This window comes from Ochlerotatus camptorhynchus, unplaced genomic scaffold (genome assembly GCF_037179485.1).
Source record: "Ochlerotatus camptorhynchus isolate MF236.1 unplaced genomic scaffold, CSIRO-AGI_Acam_v1.1 ptg000002l, whole genome shotgun sequence".
In the NCBI taxonomy this organism is placed as follows: domain Eukaryota; kingdom Metazoa; phylum Arthropoda; class Insecta; order Diptera; family Culicidae; genus Ochlerotatus; species Ochlerotatus camptorhynchus.
Genome location: NW_027040494.1, coordinates 1,419,416 through 1,442,571, shown reverse-complemented (window position 1 = coordinate 1,442,571; position 23,156 = coordinate 1,419,416). Strand labels below are relative to the sequence as shown.

General features: G+C 41.1%; 2 protein-coding genes across 2 annotated transcripts; one reads left to right on the top strand and one right to left on the bottom strand.

Moving 5' to 3' along the window:
• Nucleotides 1-9,572: 9,572 nt before the first annotated feature.
• Nucleotides 9,573-11,620, top strand: LOC135704175 (esterase B1-like). Its single transcript, XM_065225649.1, has 6 exons — nucleotides 9,573-9,887; nucleotides 9,957-10,107; nucleotides 10,170-10,561; nucleotides 10,621-10,965; nucleotides 11,028-11,282; nucleotides 11,340-11,620. Exons 1-6 carry the CDS (start codon nucleotides 9,609-9,611, stop codon nucleotides 11,538-11,540), a joined length of 1,623 nt encoding a protein of 540 aa, XP_065081721.1. The 5' UTR covers nucleotides 9,573-9,608; the 3' UTR covers nucleotides 11,541-11,620.
• Nucleotides 11,576-15,818, bottom strand: LOC135702534 (uncharacterized). Its single transcript, XM_065223630.1, has 7 exons — nucleotides 15,703-15,818; nucleotides 15,465-15,637; nucleotides 14,887-15,406; nucleotides 14,505-14,831; nucleotides 14,193-14,443; nucleotides 11,725-14,140; nucleotides 11,576-11,664 (listed from the first exon to the last, which is right to left on the bottom strand). The coding sequence occupies exons 1-7, from the start codon at nucleotides 15,740-15,742 to the stop codon at nucleotides 11,594-11,596; spliced, it is 3,798 nt and encodes a 1,265-aa protein (XP_065079702.1). The 5' UTR covers nucleotides 15,743-15,818; the 3' UTR covers nucleotides 11,576-11,593.
• Between the last annotated feature and the right edge of the window lie 7,338 nt (nucleotides 15,819-23,156).

Below are 23,156 nucleotides of genomic sequence, written 5' to 3'. Positions count from 1 at the left end.
ACAACCTCAGCATGGATTTTCTAAGATGTCTCAGGCACTGGCGTGCACAGGGTGGGGCAAGGTGGGGATAAGATAGTTCCGACAAAGTCAAATTTTGAGTGAAATTCAAAAGGGATTTTAAGCCAAATTTCAAGGGAATTCCAGGGATAATTTCTAGCCCATTCAGTTCCAAGGTGTTTTGAGAAAAAATCGTTAAGAGTTGTAAATATAATTCCAGTGGACTTCTGAGAAGAATTTCAAATGAGCTCTTAGGAAAGTTCTAAAAAAAAAAAATCCGAGAAGAACCTCAAAGATATTGAATTCTGAGGACAGCTCCAAAGGATTTCTGGGGAGTATTCCTAGAAAATTCTGCGTATAATTTCTAGTGAATCCTGCAAATAGTTCCAAGATCATTCCGAAAAGAATACAGAGAAATTTGAATTTTGAGTGAAATTCCAAAGGGATTTTGAGGAAAATTTCAAGGGAGTACCGATAATTTTTGGCTCATTCCGGGAATATTTTTGTTTTGAGGAGATTCTTCTGAAACTCTAAGGGAACTTCAGTTCCAAGGTGTTCTGAGTAAAAGTTTTGAAGAGTTCTAAAAATAATTTCAGAAGACTTCTGAGAAGAATTTCAAAAGAGCTCATGGAGTTCTAAAAATTTTTAAAGAAACCTAAAGGAATTCTGAGGCTGGACTTTTTCGCAACTGTACAAAGTTTAAAGACATCTTTTGGATTCCCTAATTAAAAAGTGTATATTAGTTTACCATTGAACCTTGGTCTATTGTTGTCTTACTAAAAAATCGTATATGAATCTTCTCTGAAAATTTCAAAACATGTGTTACCGTGGTTAAAAAGTAGCAATAAATTCGGGTTTGTCCTTTATATCATCTTTAAAACATGTTGAATGTTCGCAATCATTTTCTGTCACACCGACTAGTGGACGGTTCATTATCGACATCGTCGATGGGATTAAATTGCCAATTTCCATTGAGAGCAGTTTGCATTGAAAAAGATGAACCACCACCGGATCAAAAAATAAATAAAATTAGCTAAATTAAACCGTAGAGAAAAAGTGGACAGCACCATCTCCCACGCAATTTGGAGTACTCCCCATCCCCAGATTAAATGCACCATAGAAAAAAAATGCCCCTCCTTAACAAGATTCCTGTGCACGCTAGTGGTCTCAGGCATTTGATTTAATTTAAATTAGCAATGTTAAAAATTCCAGCATTTCGAATATTTCTGTTAATCATCCATCTTTGGGATATTCATATAAGATCTCAATTGTTTAAGTCGAAAGATATCCGTAGCCACAGCATCTTTTTTTTTTCAAGTCAAATTTATCTTGGGTTAAACCACCCCATTTCCGGCCTATTAAGCACCACCCGCACTTAGTCTTTCTTAATCTAGCGCAGTTTAGCACTAAACGGAATGTTATTATTACTGATGGCTTCCAAATTTATTTACTTTTCCGTACGTACCGTAAGACTTGATAAAGAGAAACCAATCTTTGAGATATTGTCTAAAAGTCTAACAGCTTCGTGACGCCAAACTCGGTCTACGGATTCTAAACTTAGCCTAACGCATTTAAATGACATTGAAAGGCCAATCCGTGTCCGTTTCCACTGTGCGGGCGCTGATTAGCTCCATCAAGAGGAACCCGCATAAGCGCGAACCATAAATTTACCTTACTTAAAATGGTTATAAATTGTTTATAATCCCTGCTAAACTTCAACTGAAATGGTTATGGAACTTTACATGAACGTTTAATGATAAAGTTTTAACCTTAAGTATTAAAGTTTTTTGGAAGTGGACCTTACAAATAATGGGTTGTTAAGAACCATTACCATTCAAAATTCTTGTTTTCTCCATACATTTTCGGAAAGAAAACTATACTAAAACCTTTTAACTTATGGTTTGAGAACATTAATGGTAATGGTTATGGTAACCAGTAAGGTCCATGAATTGTTTTGTAACATCGATCAACTTTATGTGGAATATATCGCGAATTGGTTGCCTGTAAATTTTTGATTACCAATTCACGATATATTTCACGTAAAGTTGAGTGATAATACAAAACCATTAATGGACCTTACTGACTATCATAACCATAACCATGAATGTTCTCAAACCATAAGTAAAAACGTTTTAATATAGTTCTCTTTCCGAAAATGTATGGAGAAAACAAGAATTTGGAATGGTAATGGTTCTTAACAACCCATTATTTGTAAGGTCCGCTTCCAAAAAACCATAATACATAAGGTTAAAACTTTATCACACAAACGTTCATGTAAAGTTCCATAACCATTTCAGTTGAAGTTTAGCAGGGATTATAAACAATTTATAACCATTATCGGTAAGGTCATGTGATGGTTCGCTTTTATGCGGGAAGGTTCGAGATTTCGTTCGAATTGGAGAAATGTAACCATCTAATGCTGTAACTTTGAAGTTTTAATAAAAGTACTGTAAAGCAACCATTAATGGACTTTTCCAACTTATTGAATCACGAATTGCAAATTCTTGATGTTATGTCATTGAGGCATTTAATCATGTATATTTTTTTCAAGCCCAAAGACTTCGAAATAATCCACAGATCCATTATTTTGATGTGTATTTTCAAATCTGGAATATTGGAAATCTTTCAAGGTGTGACATTTGAATCTTGAAACGTTTTAAAAGTTTGGAATACTCTTATTACCATATCATAGAAGTTATTTATGCCCTATACAATTTTTGTGTTTAATAATCTAACAAATCTGACTGCTGATTTTGAAATTTTTATTAAATCTCACAGTCATGAAGATTGTACTTAGTACAGAAACTAAAAACAAATTTCTCGGATCATAATTTATTCAAAATCAATATATTTAAAACAATTTCGAAATACCTCAAAGTTCTCACCCATAGAGCGAGCTAGGCAAAGGACTGTGCATTTTATTAGTATTGTCGCATCAATGCATAGTGGACCCTCTTAGAAACTTAGTTTCTGCCTTGCTTCCAACACTATAATCATATCTTAGGGGCTGTCCATAAACTACGTAGACAGTTTAGGGGGGGGGGGGGGTTGACAATTATCCACGGCCCATACAAATTTTAATTTTTTTTTGTATGGACAATTGTCGACGCAGGGGGAGGGGGGGGGGCAAGAATCCCAAAAAAAACTGTCTACGTAGTTTATGAACAGGCCTTTAAGCAATTGACTGTTTCATGGCCCCTCCTTGCATCAAAAATATCTTTCGATGGATAATTCGTCGAACGAGGTTGAAGATATGATCACTGCTACAGTGGAACTGCCGTAGTCTAGTGCCTAAACTAGACCCGTTTTACTTCACAATTCTGATTGTGATATATTTGCTCTCTGTGAAACATGGCTTTCTTCCGATAAAGAACTCAACTTCCACGATTTTAACATTATTCGCCTGGATAGAGACGATTCTTATGGAGGAGTACTTTTAGGGATCAAAAAGTGCTACCCTTTCTACAAAATGTCCCTTCCTGCTCTATCAGGTGTCGAAATCGTCGCTTGCCAAATAAATGTGAAGAACAAACATCTTTGCATAGCTTCAGTTTATGTTCCACCAAGAACCTCCATTAGCCGTAGTCAACTCTGGAATCTAGTTTCGATTCTTCCATCCCCAGTATTAATTCTGAACTCCCATGGTACTGGGTGGGGCGATCTATATGATGACAATAGAGCGGCTATTTTTTACGATTTATGTGACGATTTCAACTTGACTATTTTCAACACTGGTGAAGCGACACGTATAGCAAAACCTCCGGCTCGAGAAAGCCGACTCGACTTATCTTTGTGTTCAAGATCGCTATCATTGGATTGTCTGTGGAAGGTTATCAATGATCCCCATGGTAACGATCATTTGCCAATCATCATTTCAATTAAGTGTGGCCCTCACTCTGCAGAACCATCTCGGGTTCCATTTGATCTTACAAGGAACATCGACTGGCAGAAATATGCAACGGCGGTGACAATCGGTGTCGAATCCATAGATGCGCTTCCACCATTGGAAGAATATCGATTCCTAGCCGATTTGGTTTACAAAAGCTCACTGGAAGCACAAAAAAGAAAAGTTCCAAGTGCACCCTTCAAAAGGAGACCAGCCACACCTGGATGCGACGAAGAATGCACAAAATTGTATGTAGAAAAATCTGATACTTTCAAAGCTTTTCGTAGACACAAAACTTCCACATATTTAGAGGAATATTCAAAGCTTGAGACAAAGCTGAAACAAGTAGTCAAAGAAAAGAAACGCGGCTATTGGCGCAATTTCGTCGAGGGACTCTCACGAGAAACCTCAATGAACACCTTGTGGAGGGTGGCTCGCAACATGCGTAACCGCTAATCTTTCAATGAGAGTGAAGAATACTCCAACCGATGGATATTCGATTTCGCTAAAAAGGTCAGTCCGGACTCAGTTCCAGCACAACACATTCTTAGAGAAGCGTCTCCGAGCGGCAGCTCTCTGGATAGACCATTCACAATGCTGGATTTCTCAATGGCTCTTCTTTCATCGAACAACTCCTCACCGGGAAGCGATATGATTAAATTCAATCTTCTGAAAAATCTCCCAGACATCGCAAAAAGACGCTTGCTAGACTTATTCAATTCCTTACTAGAAAAAAACATTAAACCGCCTGAATGGAGACAGGTCAAAGTAATAGCCATTCGAAAACCTGGCAAACCAGCGTCTGACCACAGACAAACAGACGTAACTCTTCATTGTGTATCTTCGTTCATGCATTTAACGGTTGATTTGAATATTATCAGTTCCGCGAACTACTCGCCACAGCGCTGGCATCGGATCACTTTGACGTTTCTATATATTCTATAGAACTTTTATGCAATATTGTTTACGAGTTAGCGAGCAAGCTTGTTTTCCGCGAGAAGCCAGAGAGATGTCGTTACTGAGGTTATATGTTTTGAGATACTATGTTTTCAAGAAGCAGTTTTTCAAAGAGTTACGTCTGTTTGTCTGTGGTCTGACCATAACTCATACCGCCCGATTGCGATGCTTTTGTGCATTAGGAAATTGTTGGAGAAAATGATCCTTCGGAGACTCGATCACTGGGTCGAATCAAATAACTTGCTATCAAATACACAGTTTGGGTTCCGTAAGAGCATAGGAACAAACGATTGTCTAGCGCTGCTTTCCACAGACATACAACTGGCCTTTGCGCACAAGAAGCAATTGGCTTCAGTATTCTTGGACATTAAGGGGGCTTTTGATTCAGTTTCCATTGAAATTCTGTCAGACAATCTGCACAGATGTGGACTTTCTGGAATTTTAAATAATTACTTGTACAATTTGTTGTCAGAAAAGCAAATGAACTTTTCTCTTGGACAACTGACAACTTCCAGAATTAGCTATATGGGCCTGCCCCAAGGCTCATGTCTCAGCCCTCTTCTTTATAACTTTTATGTCAAAGATATCAACAACTGTTTGGCAGAAAAATGCAAGCTAAGACAACTTGCAGATGACGGTGTGGTTTCCGTAAGAGGTCCATATGCCATGGACTTGCAAGGACCATTGCAAAGTTTTTTTTAGATAACTTGTCTTCTTGGGCTAGGAATCTAGGGATCGAATTCTTGCCGCAGAAAACTGAACTGGTAGTGTTTACTCGAAAGCGGTACCCAGCCCAAATGCATCTTAATCTTTTGGGCAGAAACATTACTAAATCATTGTCTTTCAAGTACCTTGGGGTCAGGTTTGATTCAAAGTGCACTTGGAATACCCATATTACGTACACAGCAAAAAATAATTTTAATATCACATAAAAGTGGATGCACTTTAATCATAGAGGTAACTCTAAGACTAGAAGGTCCCGAAGAAACGTGCTCAACTTTTTGTCTCAGCTCTGGTACTCTCTTCGGTCCCAAGCTAATCGATTCACCCCTCGAAACATAGGAAAATCCACTAACCCCTTATTTTATCTGTCAAACTTTCATAGCGGATCAAAACAAACATTGTGTAGTACTAGAATTTTGACTAGAATGGGGTACGTTAATTGATTTGCTTGGGAACAATAGGCTAGTCAAGTAGTAAGCCAATTTAAAATCGATAGTTTCATATTGATTGTTGCTTCAATCGTGTCGAAAATATGGTGTAATATTACTTGCTAAAAAGGACAAAATTATCATTAATACAGTGCATGAACTGACATTACGCTGTTTTTAATGCATTTGTTTATTGTTGTGGCCATAAAAATTACGTAAGATTTTTGACATGATTGAAGTGCATCCTCTTGGTTGTAATATTAAAATTTATTTTTTGCTGTGCATTTGAAGCAAAAACGTCAACAAAGGATCAACTTTCTCCGTTTAATTTGCGACACATGTTGGGGTGCTCATCCGGGAGCTTTATATTGCCGGCGCCGGTGGTGTAGTGGTAAGCGTGACTGCTTTCTCACACCCCAATGGGTCTGGGTTCAATCCCAGCCGAGGTCGGTGGGATTTTTCTGAGGCATAAAAATCTCTGGTCACGGTATCCTTCGGAAGGGAAGTAAAGCCGTTGGTCCCGGCCCATGTGTGTTTGAATGGGTGCGATATCCTACGCAGGTGTGGAAGCTGCCTTCCTGCACATTCGATTGCCGTCAATGGATTGCAATCGATGTCCGTCGGTTTTGCGGAACAGAGACCGACGTTAAATAAAAGAATGAAGAAGAAGAAGAAGGGAGCTTTATAAAACAAAAAAATCTCTCTGTTCTAGAGTACGGCTCTTTCTGCTTTCTCTCGGCAAGAAAATGTCTCCTAATAAAATTGGAACGAATTCAATATCGTTGTCTGCGTATTGCTCTTCGCTGTATGCACTCAACGCATAACACGAGTCTCGAGGTTCTGGCAGGAGTAACACCCCTCCAGAACCGTTTCTGGGAGCTCTCCCTCAGAATACTAATCAAATGCGGAGTGACAAACACACTTATAATTGCAAATTTTGAAGAAATTTTTCAGCTGAGCACACATACTCGATTTATGAGAATTTACCACCACTACATATCCTCGGATATGTCTCTTCCTTGTTATACTCCAGACCGTGCTCACTTCACCAATCGCAGTTCTTCAATTGAATATGATCTGTCCATGAAACAAGTGATTCATGGGATTCCAGATCAACTTCGACATATTATTATCCCGCGTATTTTTACTGAAAAGTACCAACACGTCAATTGCGTGAAAAGATATTTTACAGACGGGCCACGTCTCAATGGATCCACTGGCTTCAGTGTCTTCAATGAAAACTCTAGCGCCTTCCGCAAACTCCAGGAACCTTGTTCCGTTTTTGTTGCTGAGCTGGCAGCAATCAACTTCGCATTGGGGATGTTTTCCAACATACCCGCAGACCATTACTTCATCTTCTCGGATAGTCTCAGTTCGATTGAGGCTATTCGGTCGATGAAACCAAGTAGGCACTCATCTTATTTCCTTTCAAAGGTAAGGGAGCAGATGAGTGTACTGGTCGAAAGATCATATATAATTACCTTTGTAGTGGTCCCTTCACATTGCTCAATCCCAGGCAATGAAATGGCGGACTCTCTCGCAAAGGTGGGGGGCGCGCAGGAAGGCGAATTTTATAACAGGCAAATTTCACACGATGAATTTTACCATTTAGTGTGTCAGAGTACCCTTTCGAGTTGGCAAACCGATTGAGACAATGGAAATCTTGGACGGTGGTTACATTCAATTATTCCTAATGTTTCTTCAAGAGCGTGGTTTAAAGGCTTGGGCTTAAGTCGTGACTTCATTCGCGTGATGAGTAGACTTATGTCCAACCACTACTCGCTAGATGCGCATCTCAATAGAATAAACCTCATGGACAGCAACATATGTCGGTGTGGAAACGGTTACGACGACATCCATCACGCAGTTTGGCAATGTACGGATAATGACGCCGCCAGAGAGCGACTTTTGAATACCCTCGAGGCCCAAGGAAGACAACCCAATATCCCTATCAGAGACGTGTTGGGTAGCCGCGATCTCTGCTATATGCAGTTGATTTATGTGTTTCTGCAAATGTCTAGTATAAGAATTTAATTCGATTGTCTTTTGTTTATTAGTTTTTCGTTGTCTTGTCCCCCATCTCGATGAGTCTCATCGTTGCCCACTGGTCACCATAGCCGATCGAACTCCAGACGAATCTAGAACCACACTACCGTTCATACTGGTGACATCGCTCTGATGAGACAACCAAACCCTACCCCAAGCTCCTCCCCCTTTTCCTATCCCTCGACAATATACCCCTCTAACCTCGAGTAAACCGCGAGTATTCAGCCCAACTCCTACTAGACATAGAATTAAGTGAATTTTGTTACAAACAAAGAACAATGAATTATCGACTCCGTAAAGCTAACGCGATTGAGCCTTACAAATAAACGAAAAAGATAAAAAAAAAACAATGGACAGTGGTCCAGAATACTGATTTAGGTGAAAGGATATGTTTTGAGCCTGAAATTGAAACTTTAGACTAAAAGTCTCTTCTACAAAGTTGTTCCTTATAGTTAGGCCCTCATTTTTATGACAATGAATTCTAAGGTAGTTCTTATTATCATTAAAATCAATTTCAAATATCTCATGAAAGTCATCTTCTAGCTCTTTAAGACGAATGTTTTATAGCAAAGTTTGTTGTCTGTATCTCTTCTAATAAAAAAGATATATCCAAATTTAGAAGAAAATATGAATAAATTGAATTGAAATTGATTTTATTCGAGCTTAAAAAATAAAATACCTCTATTTTTGTCACATTATTGAGAATAACATACGCCCTTTCAAATGCCATAAACACTATTTTTTTGCCCCAACCAGAGATATTAACAAAAGGGCATATTTTTAGTAGAAAAACGTCAATAACTCTTGATCGGCGAAAGATATTGACAAGCTTTGTGCAGCAAAAATTTGCGCCTTCTAAAGATCTAAAAATTATTATAAGACACCTTTGTTGATAAATTTTAAATAAGAAAACTAGAGCAAAACAACTGTTTTTTAGAGATTTCCTAACTCAATTCAAGAAAATAGCTCAAATCGGTCAATTTAAGATATACAAAAAAGTTCTTGAAATTAGCTCAGCTTTAACTTTGCCGAAGAATGTATACCTTCATTTCTTCAAACAAAAATGTTAGATTGTTGATTATAATGATAATAAGAACTACCCTAGAATTCATTGTCATAAAAATGAGGGCCTAACTATAAGGAACAACTTTGTAGAAAATACTTTTAGTATCAAATTTCCACCTAAATCTGCATTCTAGACCACTGTGCAATGGCTGTTCATTTTTCACACTGTAGTACTGAAACGGAACTATCAATCTATCCTCTTCAGAACTTTCTCTAGCTAATAAATTATCACACTAAGGCTACCTGTTGTTGTTAGTATAAGATCATTACGTAAGATATTTCTGAGACCCCCTCCCTCCCATGTAAGAAAATGAAAATAAATTGTTACACCCCCTCCCCCCATAAGTGCTTACATAATTATTTAATGGCCCCGATTCTGCAATCCATCATCATCAACGGCAGTTCTTATCTTGACCAGATTTGGTTATTGAAGCAATCGCCAGCTTTTTCACCACTCGAAAATTATCTCCCAGTGAAGGTGGTCGGTTTATTTTTATTTTTTGAAAATGAACGTAGCAAATCCAATAGTTGCAACCAGGTATGGTCCCATTAGAGGAATCCAGAAAACGGCAGCCACCGGCGTGGACTACTTCAGTTTTCAACGGATCCCGTATGCCAAACCTCCGGTTGGGGCGTTGAGATTCAAGGATGCTGTGCCGCCAACTCCGTGGACTGAACCGCTGGACTGTACCGTTCAAGGACCAGCCGGGTACCAGTTCAGTAAGTTGCAGAATAAAATCATCGGCAGTGAGGATTGCTTGCATATGAATGTTTTTACCAAAGACGTGAGTTTACCTCGATAAGTGTAGGGTTGTATTGTTCCATTATCATTTTGGAAATGTTTGTCATTGCAGCTAGATAAGGGTAAATGTCTACCGGTGATGTTGTATATCCATGGAGGAGCGTTTAATCGGGGCTCAAGCGGGGTTGAGATGTACGGTCCCGATTACCTGATTCAGGCGGATGTTGTTTTCGTTTCGTTCAACTATAGGATCGGTGCTTTGGGTATGCATTTTAGATTTACTATTTAATAGATATGACAGATCTGAATGTGTATTATTCGCTAGGATTCATCTCGTTCGATTCGCCGGAGGTAGATCTTCCCGGCAATGCTGGATTGAAGGATCAGAATTTGGCAATAAGATGGGTTGTCGAAAACATTGCAAACTTTGGGGGTGACCCGAAGAACATAACCTTGTTTGGTGAAAGCGCTGGCGGTTGTTCAGTTCATTATCACATGATTTCGGAGCTGTCCAAGGGTCTGTTCCAGCGGGCAATCGTTATGTCCGGTTGTGTATTGAACAATTGGTCAACGGTTCCGAGAAGGAAATTCACCGAAAGACTTGCCAAAGCGCTCGGATGGAATGGTCAGGGCGGTCAACAAGCCGCATTGGAAGTATTGATGAAAGCAACTCCGGAAGACATCGTAGCGAAGCAGAATGCTCTACTTACGGAGAATGTTCGTAACTATTGGAAGCTTGTTTTTGTTTTACGATTTATTGAAAATCTAATTTTCAGGAGCTAGAAAATCGTATCATGTTCGAATTTGGACCCGTTATCGAGCCATATATCAAAAAGAATTGTATTATCCCAAAGGAACCGTTGAAGATGTGCCAAGAAGCGTGGAGTAATGGCATGGATATAATCATCGGAGGTAACTCCGAGGAGGGTTTGTTCAGCTTGAGTGAAATTAAGGAGAATCCGTCTATTATGAGCAATCTGAAAGACTTTGAATATTTGGTTCCACTCGAACTGGACCTGGTGAGAACTTCACAGAGATGCAAGGAACTCGGCAGGCGACTTAAGCAGCACTACTACGGAAATTCGGAACCATCTTTTGAAAATAAGGAAGGATACTTATCCGTAAGCAACTCTAATTTAAACATCCTGGATCCTCCGCTCTAGAATTTTTCCTTTTCTTAAAGCTAATGACCGATAAGCTTTTCTGGCATGGACTACACCGAACGATCTTCAACCGAATCAACACCACGAAGGCAGCCAAAACATACGTCTACCGATTTTCGGTTGATTCCGATACCTACAATCACTACAGGATCTACTTTTGCGACAAAAACGTCCGTGGAACGGCGCATGCCGACGATCTGTCTTATGTTTTCAAGAATGCATTCAGCGTTGCTCCACCGAAGGATTCGTTTGAGCATCGCGTTATGATGGATATGGTAGGTCATTGAGTTTTTAGACCTTTTAGCAGATATATCATACGTAGACATTTTTAGGTCGGTTTGTTTTCGAAATTCGCTTCAAACAACGGAAATCCCAACGGAGGAGTTACTGACAGTTGGGAACCGATTGGCAGCGAGATTGGCCCGTACAAATGTCTGAACATTAACAATGCGGGTCTGGAGTTTATCGATTTCCCGGAACAAAAACGCATGGAACTATGGGATTCAATGTATAGCAAGGAACAACTTTATTAACTCGTGTAATTATCATGAAATTATAGATATACCTATGATATGTGCAATAAACCTTAGTTCAGCTTGAAATGCTCTGATTTGCTGCCAGCTGCCAGACAAATCTGTTCTGGTGTTGATGGAGTCACTGGAATAGACAAAAAATCGTTAAATTGTACATAGATTTACGCGCATCTTCGAATCATACCAATGGTATACCAGTCGTTGCCCAATCCAGCGTCCTTTCGAGCAGAGTTCAACGCTCGTCTCAACGCAAACAGTAGAGCCACTGTCATATTCAGTGCAGGCTCTCCGGTGGTTTTCGATCGTAGAACATAGCTCTCGTTAAAGGTATTGTGAATTAGCTTCACGCGGAAGTCTACCGGTATATCCTTCGCTCCAGGCAGATGGTAGTTCCAAGTCCTATTGGTAAGCAGCTGACCGTTTTCTCCACTGTAGACCAAATTCTCAGTAAAGTACAATCCGATTCCCATAACGAAGGAACCTTCAATTTGTCCTATGTCGATCCCTGGACTGATACTCTCACCAGTATCCTCCAGGACATCAACCCTCCGGATCTGTACGTTACCAGTCAAAACGTCTACTTCTATCTCAGCGCAGGACAATCCCCAAACCAAGTAGTTCTTAATGTCACCTTCCTTGTACTGATACATCGCACAAAGGTCAACCTTTTCGTTGTAGCACCGGTGAGTTAACTGCTGCCAGGAGTCGTTCGGGAACTGATCCCGAAGTGTTTTCATTCGCTCTACCAGCATATCACAAGCCTTCTTGACGGCAAAGCAAGCCGCATCACTTGTCATACTTCCGCCCGATACCGTCGCATTCGGAGAGGTCAGATTGCTCATTCCCTTGATACTGACCTTCTCCAGCGGAATTCCAAGCACGTACGAAGCTACCTGTGCTGCCTTAGTGTTCACGCCTTGTCCCATTTCGATACCTCCAGTCGTAATGGATACCGTTCCATCCATATGGTAGATCGATACCAATGCATGCATCTGTCCGAAGAACGCTTGAGGGTACTGCATAGGAACAATTGCAATACCTCGCTTCTTCCAGCGGTTTGCTTCGTTGAACTCGTTAATTTCCCGTCTTCTCTCCGCATATTCCACATCCTTCACAAATTCCGGCATCAACTGTCTAATCTTACAATCTTCGCTCATATTCTCCAGTCTTACTACCAGTGGATCCTTCCCCAAAGCATGCGCAATGTGTTCCATTATATTCTCGGCCATCGTTATACCTTCGTTAGTTCCCGGACCTCGACACCACGTGTTACTGGCCGAATTGGTCAAGGCAGCCTTACCGACCAACTTCCATCGGCTTGCATCGTAACAATTCCGATAGAACATCGACGTTACCATTTCGACTGGTTCATTCAAGCTGCAGCCGTAGTCCTCTACGTAGTTATTGATCAACTTCATGATCTTTCCATTACCATCTACCTCCACATGGTAATTGCTAATGCAGGAGGCTCGTTTCCCGATGGCATCCATATTTGACTCTAATGACATCACCAACCGCACAGATCGTTGGCTAAAGTGAGCCGCAATCGCACAAGCACAAGCCACCAGTGATGATCGGGATTGCTTGCCTCCGAATGCCCCACCCAAACGGCGGACGTAGAAGTTCAGGCTATTTTCCGGAATATTTAACGCTTGCGAAATGGCAACCTGGCAGAAATCAACCCACTGCGTTGAACTGTACACGTCCATACCGTCTTCCGTTGGAACGCAGATGCAGGTTTGCGGTTCCAAGTGGAAGTGGAACTGTCCGGGAAGCTCAAATCGGCCTTCGATTTTCTTCAGTTGAACGTCGCCAGTGGCCTCACCGTAATGTTCACCTTCCTTATCGAAAGGTTGATCGCGAAGGCGATCATCGGCTTTTGCCGATAGAACGTGTTTCAGCGTGGGGAGAATGGGTTTTCCATCGGGTTCACTGTAGGTTATCTGTACCAATTTGGATGCCTGATGGGCGAGGTCGAAGGTATCCGCCAGAATGAGGCCTATCGGTTGACCATGGTAAAAAACTTCACCACTGCAGAAGATTTCTTCGGTTTCCGGATTGCCAAGTTCGGTTGGCGAAAAATCATTCCGACCAGGAATGTCTTTGGCAGAGTAGAAGGCGTGCACTCCTGGCAGATTCAAGGCCGGTGAGGGGTCAATGTTCAAAATTTTCGTTCTCGGGTGGGTGGCGTTCACAAAAGCGGCGTACAGTTCGTTCGGAATCGTTGGCAGATCTTCGACAAACTTTGCTTGTCCGGATGTTTGCCAGAGACCATCGATTTTTGGAATGTTCTTGGTCATGGGCCAGTTTTCGCGGATAGTTTGGAATTGTTGTTTGCTAGTGGACAGCGGACGATGGAAGCTGGATGCTCCGGATTGATACTGGGGTTTGTGGGGAAGTTGGTGATTGCCGGCGATGTTGAGGACCGCTCGGTAGAACAAAGAGATGGAAAGGTGTTTGCGGTACTCAGGAGATGCGTGCGGTAGTTCACCTTCAGGGTCAATCTCCGAACTCAACACGTTGAGGGCGCCTTGGAACACTTCGTCGGAGAAGATGTTCTTTCCGGCCAGGAAGGCCTCCGTTTTGGTTGCATGAGTAAACTGGAATAGAAGATCAATTAAGCTTTGCTGACGTTAACGATCTACCGCGTACCTTAGGGTTGATTCCTCCATAACAAATAGATGCTGTTTCTAGTACTGTTTTATCCTGGTTGAATGCAAACAAGAATGCAGCATTGACATACGCATGCACGTTTTGAGCGCGGGGCATTATCTTGAATGATCTGACTTCGTAAATGTTGGGATCCAATGGGGGAAGAATTACATTTTGGAGAATTTTCTTTGACATATCCATCATGCAAAAGTCACGTGGTGAAATTGTATGTACTTTTCCACCAGCTTCAGCTGAAAATGTATGTTGACGTCGTATAGTAGTGTAATACATCATATCGACAAATGCACAAACCTATTGTTAACCTAGCTCCTATCGCTTCGAAGATAAGGTACAAATCGGATGGAAACTCGTTGTATTGGTTCTTGATACTCAAATTACCAGCAATTGTTCCGGAGTTTCTTACAGGGATGTTCGCTACCAGATCAATATGTTTTACAAGTTCTTTGCAATAGTGGAATTCAGGTTTGTTCTCCGAAGCATTCTGCAGTATTGCCATCAGCTCGCTTAGGGTCACGCTCGCTCCAATGGTTAGGTTACTGCCTAACGAGTGGAACTTGAGTTCTTCAATCGAGCTGATGTCAATGAACACTTCTAAATTCTCCTTTCTACGATAGACACCTGAAATGGAAATTAGTTCATCAACGCATATTCGATTCATAGTGTATTGCCCTACCATGTGCGGTATTGCCTGCGACGAGCATGTATGGTCTGGAACCAATTTTCTCCAATACAGCAAATACATCCACAACGTTGTACACCTTGTGCCACTCTCGCTTATCTTCAAAGATAAGATGTATTCCTCTTTTTGGCACTGCACCACACTTCCCCTGGCACGGTTTACCCGTATTACTGCAAATTTTCGGCAGTTCTTCGATATCTTGACATGTCTCTTTCAGCTGTGGATCTGCATCTACAGCCAGTGATTTGAACGCATCAAGGATCGGTCGATAGCCGGTGCAGCGACACAGATTACCCCCGAAGGCATTCTCAACTTCTTCCATGGTGACATTTCCCTGCTTGGACTCCAGCAGACTGTACATGTTCATGACCATACCAGGAGAGCAGAACCCACACTGGGTTCCGTTAAAGTGCGCTAGCCTGCGCTGAACGTCGTGGAATCCTTTGGATTTGTTGCCAATCCCTTCGACCGTTAGAATATCCAAACCATGACACGAGTACACGGGAAATAGGCACTGAAATTGACATGTTTCAATTCAAAGTTTGAACTACTTGCTCAAACATTTCAATTACCGAATTCACAGCCCAGCTCTGTCGGACCTTGGTGACCGGATGTTCACCATTCACGTTAACGATGCACGATCCGCAACCGCCTTCGCGGCAGACCATCTTCGTTCCAGTTAGTTGAGCGTTTTTTCGGATAAAAGTACCCAACGATGTATCCACCGGGATGGAATGGGGATTCGCTGCCATGAGAGAATATTTCTAAAACATTTGAAAACCAAAGCACCTATTTCCGCAGTTAACATACCTTTGTAGAGCGTTCCATTGATGGTAAACACCACTTCCATTGTTATTACGTTAAATTCAAATATTTATAGTACACTTGAAATTTTTCTCTTATTTTCATTCAACGCTGCTTCAACCATGTCCATTCACTACGACCGATCGTGAGTGATTGACGTCCAGAATGCCGAATCGAGTACGGCTATTTATAAAACGGACGATCCACCGCGCACTCGCGTCGCTGAAACGTGTGCTTATCAATTCGAACCGGCTTCGCGGAGTTTTGCGTGAGTGTTAGATTCTCGTGTTTTGGGTTGTAAATATTTTTGCAAAGATTAGTTTCAGCTATCAGCACGAATGTATTGGTGCTATGACCAGCGGACGAATTCCACGCATTCGAAAACAGAGTCATCGACGATGTATTTTTCGAACATACTTGATTGCAATAGCTTCAGCAGGTGGATGGGTATCAGATGCGATTGAGGTACGATTTGATTGCTTTTTATTGGATGTATTAGAAAAAATGGGTAGTAACTCTTGTGAACATAGAAGAACAATGCTATGTTTTCAGGAAGATAGAAGAGTACAATGATGATAGAGGATATCGTGGAAAGAAAATTGAATCAATCTCTTATTACTAAATTTTCATTCTTTCTCTTCATAGGCATTGTACTTTAAAATTGACAGCGTTCACTAGGATTCGCTTTGATTTCAATTAACCCTTTACTGCCCGATTTATGATTTTCTTCTTTCCGTTGAATTTGCCCACTTCAACATACTTCCATGCAATTATGAAATATTGATATACATTATTTTGCTCAAACCTAATTTTACTTGTGTAGTAATTGAAACTTTAACTCTAAACATTTTCATGCACTAAAGCCTAAATTTGTTTGCCATATTTCTCGATAAATCCAATCTTTTCGTACAATTTCAAATTACCAGCCTTGAGTAAATACTTTTAAAAAATCGGCAAATGTGAAATGCTTCATATTAAACTTGACAGAAGTTAGATTCTTAATGGTTCAACCATTCGAGGATAAGCTGCGCTCACAGTTTGCGTTGTATTCCAGTACCCGGAAAAAGTACTGAACAATCACTCAAATCTCTGAGTTGCCACCAATATTCAGGCCCTCAAATCGTGATTTAGATCATATTTACGGAGATAAACGAGAACAATGATTTCGAACACCTAAATACCCCTCAAATCGCGAGGCAGTGTTTACGGAGATTACGGTGTCTCTGGTGGAATAACATTGTTATAAAAAAAAGTAGAAGGGTCTGTGCCTAGGGGCACGAACGGAAGCTTGACGTAGGACCGCTAGTGGACGGAATAAATGTGAAGAGCATTAAGTTCTTTTAATTGATAAAATATCTATTATCTCAACTCTTTCCGTTTTTGAATTGTAGGCGTACCAAATTTGTAGTAATCTTTTTCAAAAAGAAAGTTGAATCAATCAAAATCACTTGCACCCCTGCTTCCAAGTTTGTGTGGTCGTTGGGGGCTTGTGGTTCTGAATACGGACAAACAAGCACAGATAAATTCTATTTCAACTCTTTACTGATGTAAGCTTGATGGCCCTGAAAAGGGCCGTTTTATTGAAGAGGACATCCATGGCCACTTACGTTTGGCGTGTTTAGTGTAGGTGACAGCATCACGGACCTCATTTTCCACGAACACCTTCAGCACACCTCGACCCTCGTAGATCAGACCGGAGATACGCCAGACTCTGCCACGGCGAGCCAGACGACGGATGGTGGTTATCTCGAAGAATTTGCGATGACGATTGGCAACTCCTTTGCCACGACCAGTCAATTGTTGATTGTTGGTTATAGAAAAGTAGACTGTAGCCACCTTCCTACTGCTGCTATTGCTGACCACGCCGTCCGAAGCGAAAATGAGCTGATACCAGACAGCAGCGCTGCTTTATATCTTTTTAGGTTAAAGCAGAATGATGTGCAACCAAGTGGTATAAAAGCTACAAAGACTCCTCCCATTATGAGTAGTTTGGTATCAAGTAGCGACACTTGTTATTTTCTTTTTGCGTACATGGCGAATGAGAACGACCCAAATTTGAGTTTAGTTCACTCATAATCGCCAAAAGTGTAGGAACTCAGCGATGAGTAAATTTGTCTCATGATTTCCTGTGGAACATCTTAAAAATCTGCCAGAAAATGAGGAAATTGACGAAAATTTTATTCAGTCTCGGAGTAGTACCAATAGACTGAGTGAATCCAATCTTTACTTTTCTCAAATTCGGGAATTTTTCCCTGGAAAATCCTGGAATAACCTGGGAAAACATGAGGCAAATTGTTCCTGCACTTTATTTCTTATTTCTGAGATAACTAAACTCAAATTTGGGTCGTTCTCATTCGCCGTGATAGATATCGGCGCCGGTGGTTAGCGTGATTACCTCTAACCCCAGCAGGCCTGGGTCCAATCTCAGTCGGTGCCACCGGCATGTTCTAAGGCATAACATCTCTGGGAGCTGCCTCCCTGGCGTCGATAGCATTGGAGCTCAGTACGGAAAACAAATCTCAAATTGCAATAGGTCCTATCTACATTGATCGATTCTCTTCATCGACACTCTCATTCGTAAATAACTTGGCTTCACAAATCTGGATCAACAATAGAAAAGAGCCCATCAGCATTTGTAAACAAACCGTTCCAAAGCCCTTTACTCACAAAGCGAAGGCCACCCACACAAACCAACACCATCATCGGATAGGGGAAACTTCTACCTACAAGATGTTGGTGTTGGTTTGTGTGAGCGGCCTTCGATTTGTGAGGCTTTGGAACGGTTTGTTTACAAATGCTGATGGGCCCTATTCTATTGTTGATCCAGAAATGTTTCCTGCCGTCTTCGTCGAATTAGATGCTAGATTGTTGCTTCTTCCATCGAAAATATTCGGCCGTGGCGATTCAAAGTTGATCAAGGTTGATCAAAATAATTTGTACCCCTGCTTCCAGTTTGATTACATGAGCATTTTGTGTGGTCGTTGGTTCTGAATATGGACAAACAGGCAGATGAATTCTATTCCTACTCTTTACTGTAATAAGCTTGGTGGCCCTGAAAAGAGCCGTTTTGTTTCCAATGTTGGTGATGATTTAACCTCCAAAACCAAACAGAGTGCGTCTCTGTCACTTGAAAACGTAGATGACATCCATGGCCGCTTACGCTTGGCGTGTTTAGCGTAGGTGGCAGCATCACGGATCTCATTTTTCAGGAACACCTTTAGCACAGCTCGTAAATCAAACCGAAGATACGTCAGACACTGCCACGGCGAGTCAGACAACGGATGGTGGTTATCTTGAAGAATTTGCGTTTGGTTCTGAATATGGCGATGAGTGTGCAAAATATTACGCAATTCCATCCTCCCTATTCGCACGTGCCCGAGGATCGGAGGCAAATGCCACTTCGACTTGTTTCGTCTACTTACTACTCTCTGACGACTGTGCTGGGGAAGCTCAGCATATGCATGTAAGTTATTGGTGGATTTGTTAGTTAGTTCGACGCTTTTGGACAATGCTGGACATTTACCAGTTTTTCAATAGTTTCTTGTTGAAAATCAACATTCAGAAACATTGTTATCAATGCGTAGTCATATTTCTGATCGATTGGTGATAAAACTATTGAAATTGGACCAGGGGCAGCTGAGTTATTAACGTTCAAAATCTTTCTTAATTTGTTACATGTTCCATTTTCGGTTTTCACAAAGTGTACCCCCATATAGAAATCAAAGACGTAGTCCTACGTCAAAATCAGTATCGCTGAAACACCCACCAAACGAAATCTTAGGTGCCTCTCTTTTGTTTCAGGCTTCATTCGCTTTGCTCTTCGGCATCTACCATGGAATGATCCTGTTCATCTCTCCGATTATCCGGAACAATGTCGACTATTTAATTGATTTGGAACTACTCTCGACAAGACGGCTGAAATTGCAACGGCTGGTTGTATTTGACATCCTCAAGCATAACGTGGATTGCTCGGACCTTCCCCTGCAAATACCTCTGAACGTTCCTCAGCGTCAGTTGCGTCACTTTACACTCATTGCTGTTCCAGGACATAGAATGTGTTATGGCTATAACAATCCGCTCAGTTCATGTCTCAGAGCCGTCATTAACGTCTGTCATTTTTTCGATTTTAATGTGTTCAACGCAGCATAAGTTTAACCAGTCTGTACAATAGTATCGAAGACGATGAACAAATAAACAAATATGCAAATACACAAGAACAGAGAACAAGAACCGAGTGGTGCTAGACACTGAAGTATAGCTTCGCGTCCTTCAGAAAACCCAATTCCGCTGCCTGGGTCGGCTCATCCCCTAGCACATCCCGTATGCTGGCTGGTAGTCCGTAGAGGTAACGAAGGAGCTCGTATTTCGGGCACAGCACAGCTCCGTCGATGGGATTCTGCAGACGGTGCGACACTGAAGTCCCGCGAGATCAGGGAGTGCCCCGCCCTGAGTCTCGAAAAGATTCTTGGATCGCGCAGCTTCTTGAGGTCCTTCACTTTTTCGGTGCTTTCTTTGACCTTGCATGATCGAGCATTACGTTACTATTATTGCATTTCTTTTAACTCTGTTGGCCGTCACCTAGCCGTCACCTACACTGAACACGCCAAGCACAAAACCGTCACGGCCATGGATGTCGTCTTTACTCTGAAGCGACAGGGACGCACTCTGTACGGTTTCGGAGGTTAAAACTCATCACCAACGTAACAAAACGGCCCTTTTCAGGGCCACCAAGTTCATTTCAGAAAAGAGTTAGAATAGAATTTATATAGAGTAATCCATTCAATTTGTCACTAAATGCATAAAAATGATACAAAAATCAAATAATTTGTTAGGGAAATAAATTATGTTATATTTGAAGGCTTATGGGTGGGTTAAATTTATTCCGTTTTACTTTCATAAACTGATAAACCCTCATGGTATGCATTCTCCTGCTGCGCGAGATCTTCGAAATCGTCCGAACCGTTAAATAATACAGAGTACAGAGAGTATAGACTTAAAGTGCAGAGAGTACAAAAGGAGAGGAGCCAGTGTCGCTACTTGATAGCAAACTACTCATGATGGTTTTTTTTCTTTATTAGAGAGATTTTTAGCCATAGGCTAGTTCATCTCTTATAGTACTCATGATGGGAGGAGTCTGTGTTCCCGAAAAGTTCAGTATTTTGCTATAAGCAAATGCAAAAGAAACAAATTTATTGGCAGATTTGGGCAAATTATGAGTTGTTTCATGCTACCGAAAAGTATGCTGGTCACAAATGCCGTGCCAAACTGATTTCCTACGCAAGTGATAAGTATAAACGCGAATAAACACGAGGTCCAGTGATTATAGCAAAGCTTGCCATAAAGAAACCATCACAGTTCAGGCCACCACAACTTTCTACAAAAGAGTTGAGATGTGAAATTCACTTAATTCCAAAATAATATCCGGAACAACAAACTAGAAAATCGAACAAAAATTTCGTAGTCCTACGTCAACAATGCGGTCGTGTCTTGTACACCACCCTCCAACTTTTTTGTTGGGGAGGGGAGCAAAACCACCGGCAAACCGACTTGAAACTTAATCTTAACTCTTGATCGAGAATCCATAACAGCCGATTCAAATGTGCAGCGATCGCATCTGTCAAAACCATAGAAATATTTTATCTAGATAAAAATAATTTGTCCGAAATAGATTAGACACGAACCAACTCATAAATTTTGTACGCGTGTTCGTGGCTTGGATAAATATTTTCCGCGAATACGGCGACAGATGTCAGTTTTGTGCTTTGATCAGAAATTTATTTGTAATTTGTATGATCATTCATGTCGGTTTGTCGGTGGTAAAACCACTGCGTCCATTCTTTGAACTTTTGTGGTACCCCTATTTGCTGTTTGTATCATGCAAACCTACCACTATTTAACGAGTAGACGGCTAATTGTCTGGACACATCTTTTCCCAGTCCGGTATAATATGGCTTACCAACTACCTTTCCAGGATTTGCAAACCAAATTTCACTACGCTTGTGTAATGCACCACAACTGCAGAGCAGATGTTCCGAGGTTTCACGTTCCAAATTACAAAAACGACAGATAGGTATCACTCTGAACCCGACCAATGTTCTTCATCTGATATCTACTAAGACAGTGCCCAGTTACTAGGCCTTTGTATATACTAAGAGTTCTTTTATTGAGCTCTAAGAGCTTTTTGGTGTATGTTGTATTAGGAGTTATAAATCTTTTCGGCTGGTTGCAGTTTGTAACAATCATCCAATCGGTCATCACCCTTTGCTCTTCCCAGCATTTGAGTGTCATTTTTACCGCACAGTATGATATTCCACAGTATGTTTCTGGGCCAAAAAATTGTGAATTGGAACCTAACTTTGCTAGGTCGTCTGCCCTTTCATTCCCTTCAATGCCACAGTATCCTGGTGCCCAATATAAGTTTACTGAGTTCCGTTGGCACAGTTGCCGAAGCGAGAGAATACATTCCCAGATGATCTTTGATGTACATTTGTAAGCACTCAGTGCTTTCTGCGCTGCACGACTATCAGAAAAAATACAAATATTTGCACATCTGTATTTCCTCCTCAGACAAACATGCACATGATACGATCTTACTAAGGCTCTAAAGGCCCACGCACATTGGATCCGGATCGGACGCGTTGTGGCAAAGTGACAGCTAAATCTATTGTCTAACTGTCAAATTTACGTCAACGCAACGCAAAAGGATCTAATGTGGGTGGCCCTTAAGACATCACGCAAAATCATGTAGGCCACAAACCTTTGCATAAATGGTATTTAAGTGTGTCTTTTTCGCAGTTGAATCTCGCCATAGTTACTGGCATAACTAAGAAAAAATCCCCCTCGGTCAAATTGATTTTTCAAACTTCTCAATTAGACAATTAGCGAAGAATGGATGCGATGTGCAAGGAAAATAAGTAATTGTATTAACAATTCTTGGAGGGCTATAGCCACCCCCCCAGTCCCCTCATAGTAACGCCAATGGCCATAGTATCTCATGGACACTTAACTGAGCTACTGACCGATGACAAACAAACCCGACCCGCCAGGGTGTCGACTCAATGAAGATAACCCAATTCCCTGATATTCCCATTTTTTTCCAGTTGATTAAAAAAAAATCAGGTACAGTACCAATTCGTTTTTCGCAGCACTTATCAGATATTGCTTTCTTCAGATATGTACTAAAGGGTGTTCATAGTTAAATTGCATCAATTAGAAGTACTCGTCAAAAATAAGTCTCTCAACCGATTGTCATGAAAGTTTCAGGGAATGTAATACCAACCGATGGAAACTAACGATTTGAAATTGGCTCACTACTTGACTAGCCTATTGGTCCCAAGCAAATCGATCAACGTATCCCATTCTAGTAGAAATTCTAGTACTAAACTAAGATTTCTTTGCCAGTTAGTCGTCTGTCACTTCGTTTGTGGCAGTACGGAGCACTTTTTCTTGCACTCACTTGC